At 39.4% G+C, this 17,898-nt stretch overlaps 1 protein-coding gene across 6 annotated transcripts in view; it reads right to left on the bottom strand.

Moving 5' to 3' along the window:
* fsip1 (fibrous sheath interacting protein 1) overlaps positions 1 to 17,898 on the bottom strand; it is a 415,506-nt gene that overhangs the window by 131,591 nt on the left and 266,017 nt on the right. Inside the window, exon 13 of one of the 6 annotated variants that reach the window (XM_072277809.1) lies at positions 5,495 to 5,557. The exons of the other annotated variants lie outside the window; for them this stretch is intronic. Coding sequence (XP_072133910.1) covers positions 5,507 to 5,557 — 51 coding nt within the window. The 3' untranslated portion in view covers positions 5,495 to 5,506. The remainder of the gene's footprint in view (positions 1 to 5,494; positions 5,558 to 17,898) is intronic. 6 annotated transcript variants of the gene reach the window in all.

Raw genomic sequence — 17,898 nt, 5'->3', positions numbered from 1 at the left:
AATACATCTGTTACCAAACACAGACCAGGCCTCAATGTTCTAATTAAGACTGTTATATTTGTTGCATTATAGAGCCACAAAATCTTATTGCTAATTTATGATTATAAAACACATTTTGAAAGAAAGAAGTAAGAAAATTCAAGAATAAGCGAATAACTTGCCCTAATGAAGTATCGTTAATATAGTAAAGTTTTCAAAGATACTTTAAAGGGGAAAGCAACTGCATGCTAAACTTCAGTGAGACTTATAGGAGATGGTTCCAAAAAAATTGGTTAGAGCAAGGTAGGAAAAGAAGGTATGGGTTGGTTTGGAAAGAAAGCTCATAGAGCAAAGACTAGGTATCCAAAAGATTTAACAATAATCATGAAACAGTGTCAGAGGACATACAGAAATGGTCAGAGATAAGAGTCTGAAATAGGTTGACAATATTGTTCATGATAAAGCAATGAAGATAAGGAGATAGAACATGCTGAGTTTGGGCTTATTAGTATTTTAAGAAGTTTTGACGGCGGTAAGAAAGGCACTGAAGAAAATGAGATAGAGTTTATTAAAGAAAATGGGTAGATAAAAATGATACAAAATTTATCGGAATTAATTTTATCTTTCCTTTGAATGCTTAGGTCAAACAAAGTAAAAATAATGTACAACCAGACATATAACATGATATAACATAAATAAGTATAAGATCAATAGGGTTTTCCCCTGTTTTTCATGTTATATATGGTACTTACATATTTAACAAAACAAACTATAGATTTTCCATGATCTAGCCTGTAATATATTTGCAGGCTCTTTATTATGCAAAGGGATATTTTAGATATATTTGTACTGGATTCTAAAATACGCCAAATCCAACCAAGAAATTCAATCTGGTCCTGACTCGTCACAATATAAAGACTCATGGATACCAAACAGATAAATTGACATTTACTTAGTGCTATTCAAATATCATTCATCCTTTCTATCAGAGCTCAATTCAGAACAAAGAGTAAACATTGGTAAGGGCTATTATTATTTGAACTAAAAGGACAGAAAACAACTAATTATATAGTAATATTAGCATACTGAAGAATGATTTAGTGATGTCATATATTCATATTTGCTCCCTATGTGTATATTTCTATAGAATAATGCAATATATTAGATACCTTATGGGTTTCACAACATGTGTTTAAGAATTAACAGTCTATAAGGTGAAAACAATGGTAAAATCACCCAAATTCTACCCATCTGTATCATGGGAGAAGGTTGAGCATATGCGTTTTTGATTAGCTATGGAGTTCTTGGGTGAAAGCCCTGTCATGACCAAAAGTGTAAATTAACTTGATTGGTTTTGTCATAACATGAAAACATCGCTGAATGAAAATATTCACTGCTACCAGCTACAATCATCTGGGGCTGGTTAGAGAATTTATAGATATTCCAATAACTTGGAAACAGAGAACCTTTTTCTAAATATCTAATGAGCAAAGTGCAGGGTTGCTTCCAGTTACAAATGTTTACATTGAACATAAGTCCTTTTTTTGACAGAAAGTAGCATAGATTCTTTTTACCTTTTAAAAATACTGATTCTGCATACCCCATGTTTTTATTTTAGTGAGTACTAAAATACTATATAAAAAAGAGCCCAAATTCAATTCTCCATGGAAGTATTAAAGCATTTGAAACGATGCTGCTAATTGGCAATAATTCATCTGGATAATGCTCCTAAAAGGTACATCTGACAATTTCACAGATCTTGCAGAAAATCTTCCTTTATCTCTTCATACCACAAGTAATAGCACTAGAATTTCAATGTCTCATAAGTTAGTTCAATGAAAGCGTTAACACAGTACTCAAATTGAGTCACCACTGATGGTTTGATTATCTACCTTGACCAATATAAAGCCAAAAAATCTAAAATAATTGAAAGTTCATGCAAATTAAATTGAAATTTATTTTTAGTTGATTCTACTAACCTCAAGAAACACTTTTTTTTTCCTTAATGCTTCTATATCAAGTTGCTTTAAATTTAGAAACCAGATTTAAAGTTCTGGGTCATACTAAACATCAAAAGGGTGAAGACTATAAAGGCAAAGAAAGACAAAATAAATCCTGTTAGAACATGTACATCCTAATGTTGCTTTGAGAATTGACTTTTTTTTTATTTTAGTGTCCAATTATTTGTGAAAACAAATGTGTTTAATACATTACACAGACTAAATATCTTTATTAGACTCAGAGAAAATAGTATTCTGTCTGTGATGTGCTGGTAGTACTGTACATTGAATCCTGTGCCCATTTTTAACTAGTAAGACATAATTGAAATATTCCAACCTAGTGTTTTGCAGGAAATAGACTTAAAAGCTGATTTTTCATTATCAAGAGACTTAACTGAAAAATGAGAAAAACTGAAAGGAAACAAGAGACAGTTCAACTTCATAGAGGGATTGAAATCTTCTAACAAAATGTTAAAAAAAAACCTAAGGCAAAAGATTGAAAAAATGTATTACTCTTAAGACAAGGAAGCTTATGTTCATACCAGTGAACAGTAAATTTAAGACACATGTCAGGAAGTATTCCTTCACGTAAAGAGGAATGAATTCTTTGAAAAGATATATATGACGAGCAATAGAAGAGAAACCATAGTCATTCCAGTCTTTAAACTGCTTGATACAGGACCATCAGCTTTTCTTTTTGAGTAGATCAACCAGATAATTTTGTTGTGCTGTTATGCAAAGTTATAGTCTGTGAGGAACGTTCATGATACTCAAATGTTCAACACTGTATATTCTTACTACAAGAAATAAGTTTCACAAAATGATAATTCTGTACATAAATGAGAATTTTTCAAATATGATAAATATGTATGTATTCATTAATATTGCTGTTACAGATGCACACTCATCATCTGCATACAAATGAGTAAGTATTTCATTAAAAATTGTAACAAATGTGCTCACTATATCATTCTCTATAATAGCTTGAATAATGCAATTGAGACTCCTTAATTCAAAAGAAAACTGATCAAACCTTCTAACACAGATGCTCTTGCACCAATCTGAATTCCAGATCTTAATAGAATTTACTGAAAAAGCAGATTTTTGAGCCGTGCATTATTGTTGTTAAAAAAACCCATGAATCACACTAATCGGGTGTGAAGGTATTTGCGAGGGCTCAAAAGACTCCCATCCAAATTTAACAAAAACAAAATTGCTTAAACTCTTGAACAACAACTCACTGTGTAAAGCTGAAATAAACCTATTTGAAAAAGCAGATAGCGGTACAACTTACCAGGTAGATATGGATAAGGAAAACCATTAAATCAAATAAATAGCAGGGTATCTCGTTGTTTCTTAAACAATTTTAATTAAGCATAATTTTACATCAGCATTTACCATTATGGTTGCTAAGAGTACTCAGTCCCAAATTAACTTTATCATAAAAGTTGAATTAAAGATATCATGTTAAATACTAAATTCTGACATGAGGAGACCATAGCTAGGTTTGAATATCAGGAAATACGAGTCACGATTGAATGTTCTATAATTGGATTCAATTAAAAAAATAATTCTTAAGATTACAACTTTTTTTGGAAGTCCTTTTCTGTAGCAGTTGGTAAAAGACTCAACATGATATTGAGTACAAAAACCACAACTTTCATTGTGTGACTATTTGCTTGAAACTTCATGATTTTATGGTACTAATCTGTGAAGAATCGTGGTTTTCCTTCAGTACTGTTGTGCAATACACTTGCACTTCACAAGACATAAATACTTCACCAACTGCAAGAATCAGGTTTAAATAAAGCTTTTGGGGATTTGTAGGCTTGATGCAAAGCATGTGTGTCTAATCCAGATTTCACATTCTTGCTGTCAGTTATTGCCTCTGAAAATGTATAGTCCAGCAAACAAAGTGTCTATTTTGGGAAAGTTGTGCAATTGTGCTACTGAATGCCTCTCCCTCCTGGAGACCAATTCTTTGAATGATAAATTTGTGGTTGGTAGCATTGAAAGGTTTTAAAACTAAGTCACAAGAATTCCCAAGATAAAAATGTTTCTTGGAGGGGGAAAGTAAGCCTGTTAATCTTATTATTGACAATAGTTTGATATAAAGAGCAATTGTAGTGTTTATGTATATGTGTTTCTAAAAATGTATAATTTGGAGAGATGCATAACAGAGCAGGGAAACAATGCACTAAAGCACATTTAAAATACATTTTATTAGGCTGCAATTGAATATAAAGCCCTAAAAGTTGTCTTATTGATAAATTTGATGATTTATCTGACATTCGGGATTTCAGATTGAAAAATATCTTGTTTTCCTATCCCACTAGATGTAAGATTAGAGTAATTTATGACAGAATTGAATTTCCTCACCCATTCACAGCTTTATTAACAAAAATATTTTATGGTATGTGTGAGTTACACTACTGTATATTACATGAAATAAGTATTCTGCAACTCTTAAACAACGGAACATACATGAAATGCATATGTTGTACCAACTGACTTTTTTTCAGAAAATAAACTGTTTATTAGCCTACTATCTTTTTGTTAACTATGGAACACTCTGTTCCATTTTTAACAAAAAGATAGGTGGCTGATAAACAGTTTATTTTCTGGGAAAAAAGTCTGATCAAGCCAACATGTTCAAGGAAACTCACATAAGCTAGCCATTATTTATTAGGAGTGAACACATTGCACAAAGCATAAGGTAGTCTTGCTACATTTTTTTGTCTAAAATTCAGTCAATGACTTGAGGTATGAAACAATGAGCTCAGCAACAAGATTAGACTTAGAGACTCCATTGTGATTGCCAACTGACTGCATTCTCACCCAGCAAAGGAGAAGACAGAAATATTAAAAATGTGACAGAAAATGCTTTTTCATTTGAATGACTTTCCTCTTGTCAAGATCTATTTTTGCTGGATCATGTTTCTTCTGTTGATGTGTCCTAATATAACAGTAATCCATATGATCTAGTTGGCTGAACTTACAAGAAAAAACATAATAAAGCTTTGAAAGTTTAACCATGGAAAAATCACGGCTCTGCAAACAAAACAGATTTTATAACATTTCAAGCATATTCATTATTCATGATAGGAGAAGACAGAAGACACAAGACTTAAATTTTTATTTTACTGCAATATTTACAGTGTGTTTTTCCTGACAATATTTGAATATAGTTTTCATTGTTAAGATTTCAGACATAACATTATTTGTAAAGATAATTTGTTGCACAATTTTGTCTCATATATGTACACAACCATAAAGGAGGCCATTCTCTACAATGATGTACGGCCAACTCTCAGGGCAAACCCATCCTGCCTCCATTTATTGCACTGTAACTTATTTTCTTTTACATGCCCATTAATTCCCCCCACCCCCATTTCTAAATATTCCACATAATTTGTATTTTATAGTAGTCAACTGATTTATCAACCAGCATGTATTTAGACATGCAAGGAAACTAGAGCACTTGGGAAAATCTCAAGTACTCCACAGAGACTTACCATGGGCCAGGGTCACTGGAGCAGCTGGGGGACAGGAGCGCTGTTGTGTTCAATGCCACCCAACTAAGGGGAAAAAGTGTCATAGTTTGAAATTCAGTATGAAGTAAGCTCCAGCAATATATTTTTCTTCTGATAACATCTGTAAAGGAGTCATTGTTTCTCAGACTGAATAACGATAATAATGAAAATGATAGATTCTTGAGTATCTTATTACAAAAGAGGGCCAAGGTTGTTGTTAATATATTGAGCTCCACATATCCAAAAGAAGACACTACAAATAAAATATGGGAATTATAGACCAGTGACTTTTAACTCAGTGGGGAGCAAATCATTGGAAAGAATTCTTAGAGATAGAATTTATGAGTATTTGGAGAAGCATAGTTTGATTATAGATAGTCAACATGGCTTTTTAAGGGGCAGGTTATGCCTGGCTGAAATCTTTGAGGAAGTGACAAAACAAATTGATGAAGTTAGAGTAATTGATGTGGTGTACAGGGATTTTAGTAGGTGTTTGACATGGTTCTCCATAGCAGGGCCCATTTAGAAAGTCAGGAGGCATGGGTTCAGAATCAGAATCAGGTTTATTATCACCAGCTTGTGTCATGAAATTTATTAACTTAGCAGCAGCAGTTCAATCCAATACATAATATAGAAGAAAAAAAAATAAAATAATAATAATAATAATAAGTAAATCAATAACAGTATACGTATATTGAATAGATTAAAAATCATGCAAGAACAGAAATAATATATATTTAAAAAGTGAGGTAGTGTCCAAGGGCTCAATGTCCATTTAGGAATCAGATAGCAAAGTGGAAGGAGCTGTTCTTAAATCACTGAGTGTGTGCCTTCAGGCTTCTGTACCTCCTACCTGTTGGTAACAGTAAGAAAAAGGCATGCCCTGGGTGTTGGAGGTCCTTAATAATAAACGCTGCCTTTCTAAGACACCACTCCTTTGTAGGCTAGTACCCAAGATGGAGCCAACTAAACTTAAAACCCTCTGCAACTTCTTTCGGTCCTGTGCAGTAGCCCCCACCCCATACCAGACAGTGATGCAGCCTGTCAGAATGCTCTCCACGGTATATCTATAGAAGTTTTTTAGTGTATTTGTTGACATACCAAATCTCTTCCAGTCCACAATCAGCTCTTTCCTCTTACTAACATTGTGTGCCAGGTTGTTGCTGCGACACCACTCCACTAGTTGGGATATCTCTTTCTTGTCTGCCCTCTCGTCACCACCTGAGATTCTACCAACAATGGTTGTATCATCAGCAAATTTATAGATGGTATTTGAGCTATGCCTAGCCACACAGTTATGGGTATATAGAGAGCAGAGCAGAGGGCTAAGCACACATCCCTGAAGTGGACCAATGTTGATCATCAGTGAGGAGGAGATGTTATCACGAATCCACTCAGATTGTGGTCCTCCGGTTAGGAAGTCAAGGATTGAATTGCGGGGGGAGGTACAGAGGCCCAGGTTCTGTAACTTCTCAATCAGGATTGTGGGAATGATGATATTAAATGCTGATCTGTAGTCGATGAACAGCATCCTGACATAGGTGTTTGTGTTGTCCAGGTGGTCTAAAGCTGTGTGAAGGGCAATTGAGATTGCATCTGCCATTGCCCTATTGTGGCGATAGGCAAATTGCAATGGGTCCAGGTCCTTGCTGAGGCAGGAGTTCAGTCTAGTCATGACCAACCACTCAAAGCATTTCATCACTGTAGATGTGAGTGCTACCGGGTGATAGTCATTAAGGCAGCTCATATTATTCATGGAATAATGAATAGAAGGTCTATGGGAACCTGGCTGTTTGGATTCAGAACTGGCTTGTCCACAGAAAGCAGAGGGTGGAGCGTATTCTGCCCGGAGATCGGTGACCAGTGATTTTTATAAATGATTTAGATGTGGAAGTGGAAGGGTGGGCTAGTAAGTTTGCAGGTAACATGAAGGTTGTGGATAGTGTAGAAGGTTGGTATAGGTTACAATGGGACATTTATAGGATGCAGAGCAGGGCTGAGGAGTGTCAGATGGAAAGGGTGAGGTGATTCACTTTAGAAAGCCACACTTGAAGGCAGAGTACAGAGTTGATGGCAGGATTCTGAGCAGAGAAATTTTGAGTCCGCAGCCATCGGTCCCTCAAAGTTGCAGCACAAGTTAATAGGGTAGTTAAGAAGACATAAGGTGTGTTGGCCTTCATTAGTCAAGGGATTGAGTTCAAGAGCTGCAAAATGTTTTAGTTCAATAAAATTCTGGTTAGACCACACTTTGAGTATTGTGTCCAGTTCTGGTCACCTCATGTGACCATATGAGAGCATGTCTTATGAGGATAGGTTGAGCAAGCTAGGGTGTTTCTCTCTGGAGTGAAGGAGGATAAAAGGTGACTTGATAGAGATGTATGAGAGGCATAGATAGTGTGGACAGCCAGAGACATTTTCCCAAGGCAGAAATGACTAAGACCAGTGGTCATATTTATAAGATGATTGGAGGAAAGTATAGGGGTGATGTCAGAGGTAGTATTTTTTTACATAGAAGGGTGCATAGAACATGCTGCTGGGAGTGGTGGTAGAGGCAAATACATTGGGGACACTTAAGAGTCTCTTAGATAGACAGAGGGATAAAGGAAATACAGCTAAAAAGCACAACTGCTTCCAAAGTCAGTACAGTCAACAAAGATGCCTTAAAACTATTGCTGCTTGAAACTGACACAAACAATGCTGACTGGGGACAGAGTTGTCACAGGATTCGATGCAGGAAACATGGCAGCAGGTCAGCGATACAAGCGTGTTTAAGGAAACGGGGTTTTAAACTCCCAATACTGACTAGCTTGCTGGTAAACATGCAGTCTCTGGTGAATAAAATCGATGGTCTCAGAGCTAGGGTGCTGAATCAGAGGGACAGTAGGACAGCATGTGTCCTTTGTTTCACAGAATCCTAGTTAACCCCTTCTGTACCAGATGCAGTGATTCAGATTGACAGGTTTACTATACACTGTCAGGATAGATCTATAGGGTCTCTCAAAAGCAGAGGTGGAGGAGTAAGCCTCATGATCAATTCTTCTAGGTGCACAAATATACTAGTGCTGTCCCAACTCTGCTCATCAGACCTGGAATATCTAGCAGTTAAGTGTTGTCCTTTTTACTTACCGCGGGAGATTTCTGGGATCATTTTGGTAGCAGTTTACATTCCACCTCAGGCCAATGTCAATCAGGCTTTAGATGATCTGAGCAATGGGATCAACATGCATGAAACAGCGCACCCTAATGCCTTCACCATCATTTTCAAGGATTTTAACCAGACCAGTCTGAAAAAACTAAGCAATTACCACCAACAGATCACTTGCAATACTAGAGTAAACAACACACTGGACCATTGCTACACTACCATCAAGAATGCCTACCATGCTGTTCCATGCCCTCACTTCTGGAAGTGTGATCACCTGGCTGTACTTCTACTCCCTGAGTACAGGCAGAGACTGAAGACTGCAGCACCAGTAGTGAGGACCAAGAAGCTTTGGACAAGGGAAGCGCAGGAGTGCCTACAGTACTGCTTTGAACTGGTGGACTGGACTGTATTCAGGAATTCATCTTCGAACCTGGATGAGTATGCTGCAGTTGTTGCTGACTTCATTAAAACCTGTGTGGATGTGTGTGTGCCTACAAAGATTTACTGTACATTCCCAAACCAAAAGCCGTGGACGAACCAGGAGGTACGTCATCTGCTGAAGGCTAGATCTGTGGCATTCAAGTCTGCGACCCACCCCGGTAAACCAGGTATGATTTGCGGAGAGATGTTTCAAGGGCAAAGAGGCGACTTCGAATGTATGACAACTCTGGCAGGGTTTGCAATACATTACTTCCTACAAAACAAAACCCAATAGCATGAATGGCAGCGATGCTTCACTACCACATGAACTCAACACCTTCTATGCTCACTTTGAAAGGGAGAATATAACTACAGCTGTGAAGATCCCTGCTGCACCTGATGACCCTGTGATCTCTGTCTCAGAGGCCGATGTTAGGCTGTCTTTAAAGAGACTGAACCCTCGCAAGGCAGAAGGTCCCGATGGAGTACCTGGTAAGGTTCTGAAAACCTGTGCCAACCAACTGGCGAGAGTATTCAAGGACATTTTCAACCTCTCACTGCTTCAGGCAGAAGTTCCTACTTGTTTCAAAAAGGCAACAATTATACCAGTGCCTAAGAAGAGTAATGTGAGCTGCCTTAATAACTATTACCTGGTAGCACTCACATCAACAATGATGAAATGCTTTGAGTGGTTGGTCATGACTAGACTGAACTCCTGCCTCAGCAAGGACCTGGACCCATTGCAATTTGCCTATCGCCACAACAGGTCAACAGTAGATGGAATCTCAATGGCTCTTCACACAGCTTTTAACCACTAGGACAACACAAACACCTATGTCAGAATGCTGTTCATCGACTATAGCTCAGCATTTAATACCATCATTCCCACAATTCTGATTGAGAAGTTACAGAACCTGGGCCTTTGTACCTCCCTCTGCAATTGGATCTTCGACTTCCTAACTGGAAGACCACAATTTGTGGGGATTGGTGATAATATCTCCTCCTCACTGACTATCAACACTGGTGCACCTCTGGGATGTATGCTTAGCCCACTGCTCCACTCTGTCTATACCCATGACTGTGTGGCTAGGCGTAGCTCAAATACCATGTATAAGTTTGTTGATGATACAACCATTGTTGGTAGAATCTCAGATGGAGAGGAGAGGGCATACAGGAGTGAGATATGCCGACTAGTGGAGTGGTGCTGTAGCAACAACCTGGCATTCCAATGTCAGTAAGACGAAAGAGCTGATTGTGCACTTCAGGAAGGGTAAGACAAACACATACCAATCCTTATAGAGGGATCAGAAGTGGAGAGAGTAGGTAGTTTCAAGTTTTTGAGTGTCAAGATCTCTGAGGACCTCACCTGGTCCCAACATATCAATACAGTTATAAAGAAGGAAAGACAAACACTATATTTCATTAACAGTTTGAAGAGATTTGGTACGTCAACAAATACACTCAAAAACTTCTATACATGTACCGTGGAGAGCATTCTGACAGGCTGCATCACTGTCTGGTTTGGGGGAATGACTGCACAGGACCAAAAGAAGCTGGAGAGGGTTGCAAATTTAGTCAGTTCCATCTTGGGTACTAGCCTACAAAGTATCCAGCACATCTTCAAGGAGCGGTGTCTCAGAAATGCAGTGTTCATTACTAAGGACCTCCAGCACCCAGGGCATGTCCTTTTCTCACTGTTACCATCAAGTAGGAGGTACAGAAGCCTGAAGGCACACACTCAGTGATTCAGAAACAGCTTCTTGTCCTCTGCCATCTGATTCCTAAATGGACGTTGAACCCTTGAACACTACCTCACTTTTTTAAATATACAGTGCATTATTTCTGTTTTTGCATGATTTTCAATCTATTCAATATACGTATACTGTAATTGACTTACTTATTTTTTTCCTTCTATATTATGTATTGCATTGAACTGCTGCTGCTAAGTTAACAAATTTCATGACACATGCCAGTGATAATAAACCTGATTCTGATTATTTGGATATAGGCCCTATGAGTATGGAAACCCTGAAGTAAAAGACATCAAAATGATGGACAGTAAAGTATTTAAAACTACAGTACATACTTGAACAACATAATTATCAAAATTTGCCATCAGAGTCAAATAAGACTTCACAAATAATAAGATCACACTTGTGCACACAAATTACTTCTGAAGTCACCCTGTGTCAGTCCATTTCACCAGACCTATCATCTGAGACACGAGATAGCTATTTTAATCATGGTTAAATACATCTCTCAAAAACACGGAGTGTCGCACGGAAGTTGTACTGTATGGCCTACATTATAATAAGGGACTACTTTATGTTGTAGTAACATGCTGTTGCATGTAGTATTGGGCGTGTAGGGATCTGTATGTGTGTGAGTAAAAGTTTGGACTCTACCAGTAAAGAACCATGAAACTTAGCTGCCGTCTCTTGTGTTTTTATTAATAACATAGTTGTGTAAACAGGCCACATACACAACAAATTGGTGACGAGGTTAATGAACCTACATCTTATCGGAACGCCGGGTTTTAGTTGAAAGCGACACTTGGAGGAAGAGCGCAAGGAACAAGCCAAGGAGTGGGAGAAGGAGACAGAGCAAGGCCACGAGTCCGAAAGGAAGCAGGAGCACAGCCGGAGTCAGGAACATCGGGAGGCCAAGAAACACAGTCGGAGCCGCAGCATGTCCAGCCGAGACCACAGCCAGCGCTGACCCCCAGGGGCTGAGGGTCTGCCTGCCCCAGAAGGGAGATAAAAAGGAGCGACACACACATCTAGACAGAGTGCGCTCGTGGGGCTAGCAAAAAGGACACATGAGTCAAAAAGAAAAAAAGGGGGAAAAGGGGCTAAATTAACATAACAAAGGTGGCAATGATTGGAACCATTACAGCATTTGATAGTGGCATTGAAGACTGGGCAACTTACATTGAGAGAGTGGAGTTATATAATGAGGCTAATGGTGTTAATGATGAAAAGAAAGCCAGTGTCTTACTCAGTATTATGACAGCAAAAACATATGGGCTGCTACAGAGCTTGTTAACCCCTGAAAAGCCAGCTGACAAAACATTCAAGCAAATAGTAGACACTCTCCAACAGCATTAAACCCCAAACCACTGGTCATTGCTGAAAGATTTAAATTTCACAAACAGAATTAGAGCAAAAATGAAAGCATTTCTGAATATTGTGAATTGCGCAAGTTATTGGAACGTTGTCAATTTGAACCTTGTCTATCGGATACATTGAGGGACAGGTTAGTGTGCGGAATGTGAAACCACACAGAAGAAGCTCCTGAGTGAAAAAGACCTTAATTACAGAAGGTGCCGAACATCGCAATATCAACGGAAACAGAAGCACGAGCTGCTTCAGAGGTACAAAAAAATCTCTCGAGTATGCTACGAATAAAATGTCACCAAACAGAAATGAAGGAAATAAATGTTACAATTATGGGAACATGTCACATGACCCTGAGGACTGTTGGTTTAAAGACAAAGAATGCAGAAACTGTGGCAAACAGGGCCACACTGGCAGAGTATGCAAAGCTAGTAAACAACAGAAAACAGACAAAATACAGAGAAACAAGAAACCCCAGAAAGGAAAACACAACAATGTACACAAAATGGAAGAAATCAGTTCTGATGAAAACAACTCAGACGAAAGTGAATTGTCTTGTCTGCTGCTTCACAGCGTGAAAGAGACAGATGATTGAAGAGTGATAAGGATCACTCCACAAGTGGCAAGCGTGAGACTGAAAATGGAGTTGGACACAGGCCCAGCTTTAACAGTGATCTCTGTACATGACTACTAACGACTGTTTTCTCACATACCTCTGAAACGAACTAAACTACTGCTAAAGACTTACACAGGACAGAAAGTGCGTCCCAAAGCCAAAATTAAAGTGACAGTGACCTACGAAGACAAAACACAGCAGCTGAACCGCTATGTACTGAAAAATGGAGGACCACTGTTGCTAGGACGGGAATGGCTCAGGAAAATCCAGTTGGATTGGCACACCATCAAGGCACAAGATGTGTTAGGGGTGTATGGGGTGTCAGGGAGTGGTAGCACCTCTGGTGGGGGAACATGTCACGTCCTTTTCAAGGCGGTTAGTCCACCTTTGGTCCCCACCTGGCACTCAGCTCTCACCTGTGGCTCCTCGTAGCTGTTTGCATGTGACAGTGGCCACACCCCGGGCAACGACTTCAACAAGCCGGCTAAACGGCTAAACCAGGTGAGGGAAGCCGATGGGTCTCAAACCCTCGGTGAGATAGGGAGATGTCTATCCCAGCATGTGAAGACAGACTCCGGCGGATTGAGTGGATGAAACTAATGGAAGGTCCAATGGTCAAGAAGACAGACTCTGCAAGCGTCATGGAACGGGTAGAGCACAACAAGACACAGAAGACATCCTGGTTATCCACTGTGCCTAGTCCCATCTCCAGCTATCTCGACTCTGTCTTGCCATTGGATCCAGATGGGAATTGGGAAGAGAGAGTGAGGCTGACGCTGCGCAACTCTCCCTCACTTAAATCCAAATCATGAGCTAGTCTGGGCACCATCAATGGTGTCGAGGTCTTCATCGATGATGACGATGGACGAATAAAGATGCGTCAACAAAGGAGGGCAGCTCGGTTGGGAAGATGTCCACAGCTCTCCTCATCCATTGTCGACTATTACAACGACAAGGAGGAGCTAAACAGCGTTGACGATGAGGACGAATGCAGTATCCGTGGCCACGACTCGGATAAAGATACAGAGGAAGCAAGAGAGACAGATATTGCCAATAAGCAGGATGATGAAGACTACCTGGAAGTAAAAGGGCAGATGTACCAGGAGAAATTGACATCTCTCAAAGGACAGCTACAGCAGTTATAGGAAGACACTTTGCAGGAGTATCAGAAAAGGGTGAAGAAACTAGATCAAAAATACAAGGAAACAATACGAAATGCAGAGCTTTTTCTGCAACTGGAGACAGAACAAGTGGAAAGGAATTATATTAAAGAGAAGAAAGCTGCAGTGAAGAGATTTGAAGTTAAAAAGATTGAGTTAGAAGAAAAGAAAAAAGATGATTGAGAATGAGAGGCTAACAATGGAACTCACAGGAGAGTCTATGGAGATAGAGCCAATAACGACTAGGAAACTAAGGAGGAGACCTAATGACCCTGTTCCAATTACAGACAGAAGATGAAAACCTGCACCTGTGCAGTTACATTACTTGTTAACAGATGAACAGATAACGGAAGATCTGCAAACTCTCAATCGGCTTAAATCTCCAAAAAGACCAGCATCTCTATCTTCTACTGAGCATCTTCTCAGCACTCCTGCTGAATCACTAGCACAAAGATATGAAGGACGAATAGAAGATGGAAAGTTATATTACAATAAGAGATGGTATCATAAAGGTCAGGCTATCTATTTGGAATCTAAGGAGAATACGAAGATTGGCTATGTAATTAGCTCAGTTGGGGAACAAATGAGATATGGGTAAGGAAGACAAGTGATAGCACAAAGATGCGTATATATCTAGGACAGCTGCACAGAGCAGTCTTCATTATACAGAGACGATCTGCTGCCTAGAACTCTTAGCAAGTTGGAGGCGCACATCTTAACTCCCTATTCTCAGAGGTCAACTTTTCATGATTTTTATATGGAAATTTGTATTAAAACAAACAAGTTTATTGACAGTCGTTATCCAGAGAGGCAGAGAAGAACCACCCCTCCCCCTAGAGACTTGAGTTATAAATGGGTCTTAGACCCAAAGTAAAAAAAAAGGCTTGTTATAATTTGATATTATTAAGTTACTTTGTTATGATTTGATATTATTAAGTTACTAAGTAAACAAATGGTAGGTGTTTGTATGTTGGGGTAGACAAATTTGTTTAGCATAGTGACCCAGTAAAAAAAAAACAGTTGATACACTATTAAAATAAAAGGGGAGGAGTGTACTGTATGGCCTACATTATAATAAGGGTCTACTTTATGTTGTAGTAACACATCATTGCATGCGCTATTAGGTGCGTAGGGATCTGTATGTGTGTGAGTAAAAGTTCAGACTCTACCAGTAAGGAACCATGAAACTTAGCTCCTGTCTCCCACGTTTTTATTAATAACATAGTTGTGTAAACAGGCCACATACACAAGAGAAGTGATACAATAAAAACTATATTATCACTAGGCGTGTCACTGAAAAACATACTGTTAGGTTGGAGATGTGAGCAGCAGCAAAACTTGGATCTATAGAAGGACAAGATATAGGGCAGTGAACCCCTTCCTATTACCCAAGGAAAAGAACAAAGTTGAGTCAGAGAAGAATGGTGAAAAGGTGATTGTTCAGCTCGATTTACTCACTTTGTAAGGTTCACTTTGATTCCACTAATGTATTCACTCATAATCTCATGAACCCCCACAGTCCCTAATGATACTGTGATTTCATTCTCTGAGGCTAATGAGAGACTTTCCTGCAGGAATATGAATCCATGGAAAGCATCTGGCCCAGATAGCTCAACTGGCCCAGTTCTAAAGACCTGTGCTAATTTACTGGTTGCAGAGTTTATGGACATCTTCAGCTTCTTGTTTTGGAGTCTGAGGTACCCAAGAGGAACGTGGTAACCTGCCTCAGTGACTATTTAGTCCAGTAGCACTCACATCCACTGTGATGAAGTTCTTTGAGAGGTTGGTCGTGAAGCATAGCAATTCTTGTCTGAGGAGTGACTGGGATCTATTCCAGTTTGCCTACTGTCACAACAGGTCAACTGCAGATGCCATTTCATTGGCCCTTGACTCAGCTCTGGAGCATCTGGACAATGAAGGTGCCTATATCAGGATGCTCTTCATTGGCTACAGCTCAGCATTCGATACTATCATCCCCTTGAATCTAATCACTAAGCTCCAAGACCTAGGTCTTAATACTTTCCTATGCAACTGGATCCTTTATTTTCTCGCTTGCATACCCCAGTTAGTATGGATTGGCAACAACATCTAATCTACCATCGCCTTCAGCAAGCTGTGAGCTTAACCCCCTACTCTACTCATTTTATACCTATGATTGTGTGGCTAAGCGCAGCTCCAACATCATATTTAAGTTTCGAATATCAAAGCATATTTATTATCAAAGTACATATATGTCATATACAATCCTGAGAATCATTTGCTTACAGGCATACTCAATAAATCCAATAACCATAATAGAATCAATGAAAGTCCACACCAAAAGAGCAGACAACCAGTGTGCAGAAGACAACAAATTGTTCAAATACAAAAAGAAAGAAGAAAAAAAGAACTACATGCTGGACCCAGGACAGATCCTCTGAAATGAAAAAAACTGAGGAATTTAAAGTTGCTGACGTTCTCCGCCTCTGATTCCCCAATGGGGACTGGTTCATGGACCTCCAGTTTCCTCCTTCTGAAGTCGATAATCAACTGCTTGGTCTTGCTGACATTGAGTAAGAGACTGTTGTTGTTTCAATCTCCCTCTTCTATGCTGATTCATCACCTCCTCTAATTCGGCCTACAACAGTGGTGTCGTCAGCAAACAGATATGACGTTGGAGCTGTGCTTAGCCACACAATCATAAGTTTAGACTGAGTAGAGCAGGGGGCTAAGCACACAGCCTTGTGGTGTACCTGCAGTGATGGACATTGTGGAGGAGGTGTTGTCAATTGAAACTGACTAGGGTCTGCAAGTGAGGAAATCAAGGATCCAATTGCACAAGCAAGTATTGAGGCCCAGGTCTTGGAGCTTATTGATTAGTTTTGAGGGGATGATAGTACTAAATGCCGAGCTGTAGTCAATAAAGAGCACTCTGACGTATGTATAAAGAGCCCATGAAATGGCATTTGCGTGAATCTATTGTGCTGGTAGGCAAATTGGAGTGGATCCAAGTCACTTCTCAAGCAGGAGTGATACGTTTCTTCACCAACACTTCATCACTATGGAGGTAAGTGCTACTGGATATGTGGCAGGTTATCACATTCTTCTTAGGTACTGGTATAACTGAAGTCTGTTTGAAACAGGTGGGTACTTCAGACTGCCAAAGTGAAAGATTAAAGATCTCAATGAACACTCCAGCCAGTTTCAGCACAGGTCTTTAGTACTCGGTCAGGTTCCCCACCTGGGCTGGATGCTTTCCAAGGGTTCACCCTCCAGAAGGGATCTTCCCACATCGGACTCATAGGTTGAAATTACAGGGTCCTAGGGGCTGTGAGAGTTGGTGATAACATCTCTGTTGCTAGTCGAATCAAAGGTTATAATGAATCGGCACATACATAGGATTGAGATTGAAAATGTGGTCCAATGGTGCCACAACAACCTCTCACTCAACATCAGCAAAACCAAAGAAACCCTCAGTCAATGAACCGGTTTTCATTAAAGGATTGTAGATGGAGAGAGTGGGTAATTATAAATTCCTTACTGTTATCATATTAGAGGATCTGTCCTAGGACCAACACATAAATGCCATCATAAAGAAGGTCAACTGTGCCTCTACTTAGAGGTTTGTGTTGGTTCAGCACGCCATCAAAAACTTCAACAAATTTCTATAGATGCAGAGTGGAGAGAATCTTAACTGGTTGCATCATGGCCTGCTATGGAAACACCAAATCCCAGGAATGGAAAAGTCTACACAAAGTGGTGGATATTGCCCAGTCCATCACAGGCAAAGCCCTCCCCACCATTCAGCACCGTTACATGGAACATTGCCATATGAAAGGAGCATCCATCATGAAAGACACTCATCATCCAGGTCATGCTCTCTTCCCACAAATACCATTGGGCAGGAGGTACAGGAGTCTTAAGTCCACACCAGTAATTATCCTACAACC

Source organism: Mobula birostris, chromosome 1 (genome assembly GCF_030028105.1).
Source record: "Mobula birostris isolate sMobBir1 chromosome 1, sMobBir1.hap1, whole genome shotgun sequence".
Lineage (NCBI taxonomy): Eukaryota > Metazoa > Chordata > Chondrichthyes > Myliobatiformes > Myliobatidae > Mobula > Mobula birostris.
The sequence above is the reverse complement of the archived record's forward strand: the minus strand, read 5'-3'. Positions and strand labels throughout refer to the sequence as shown.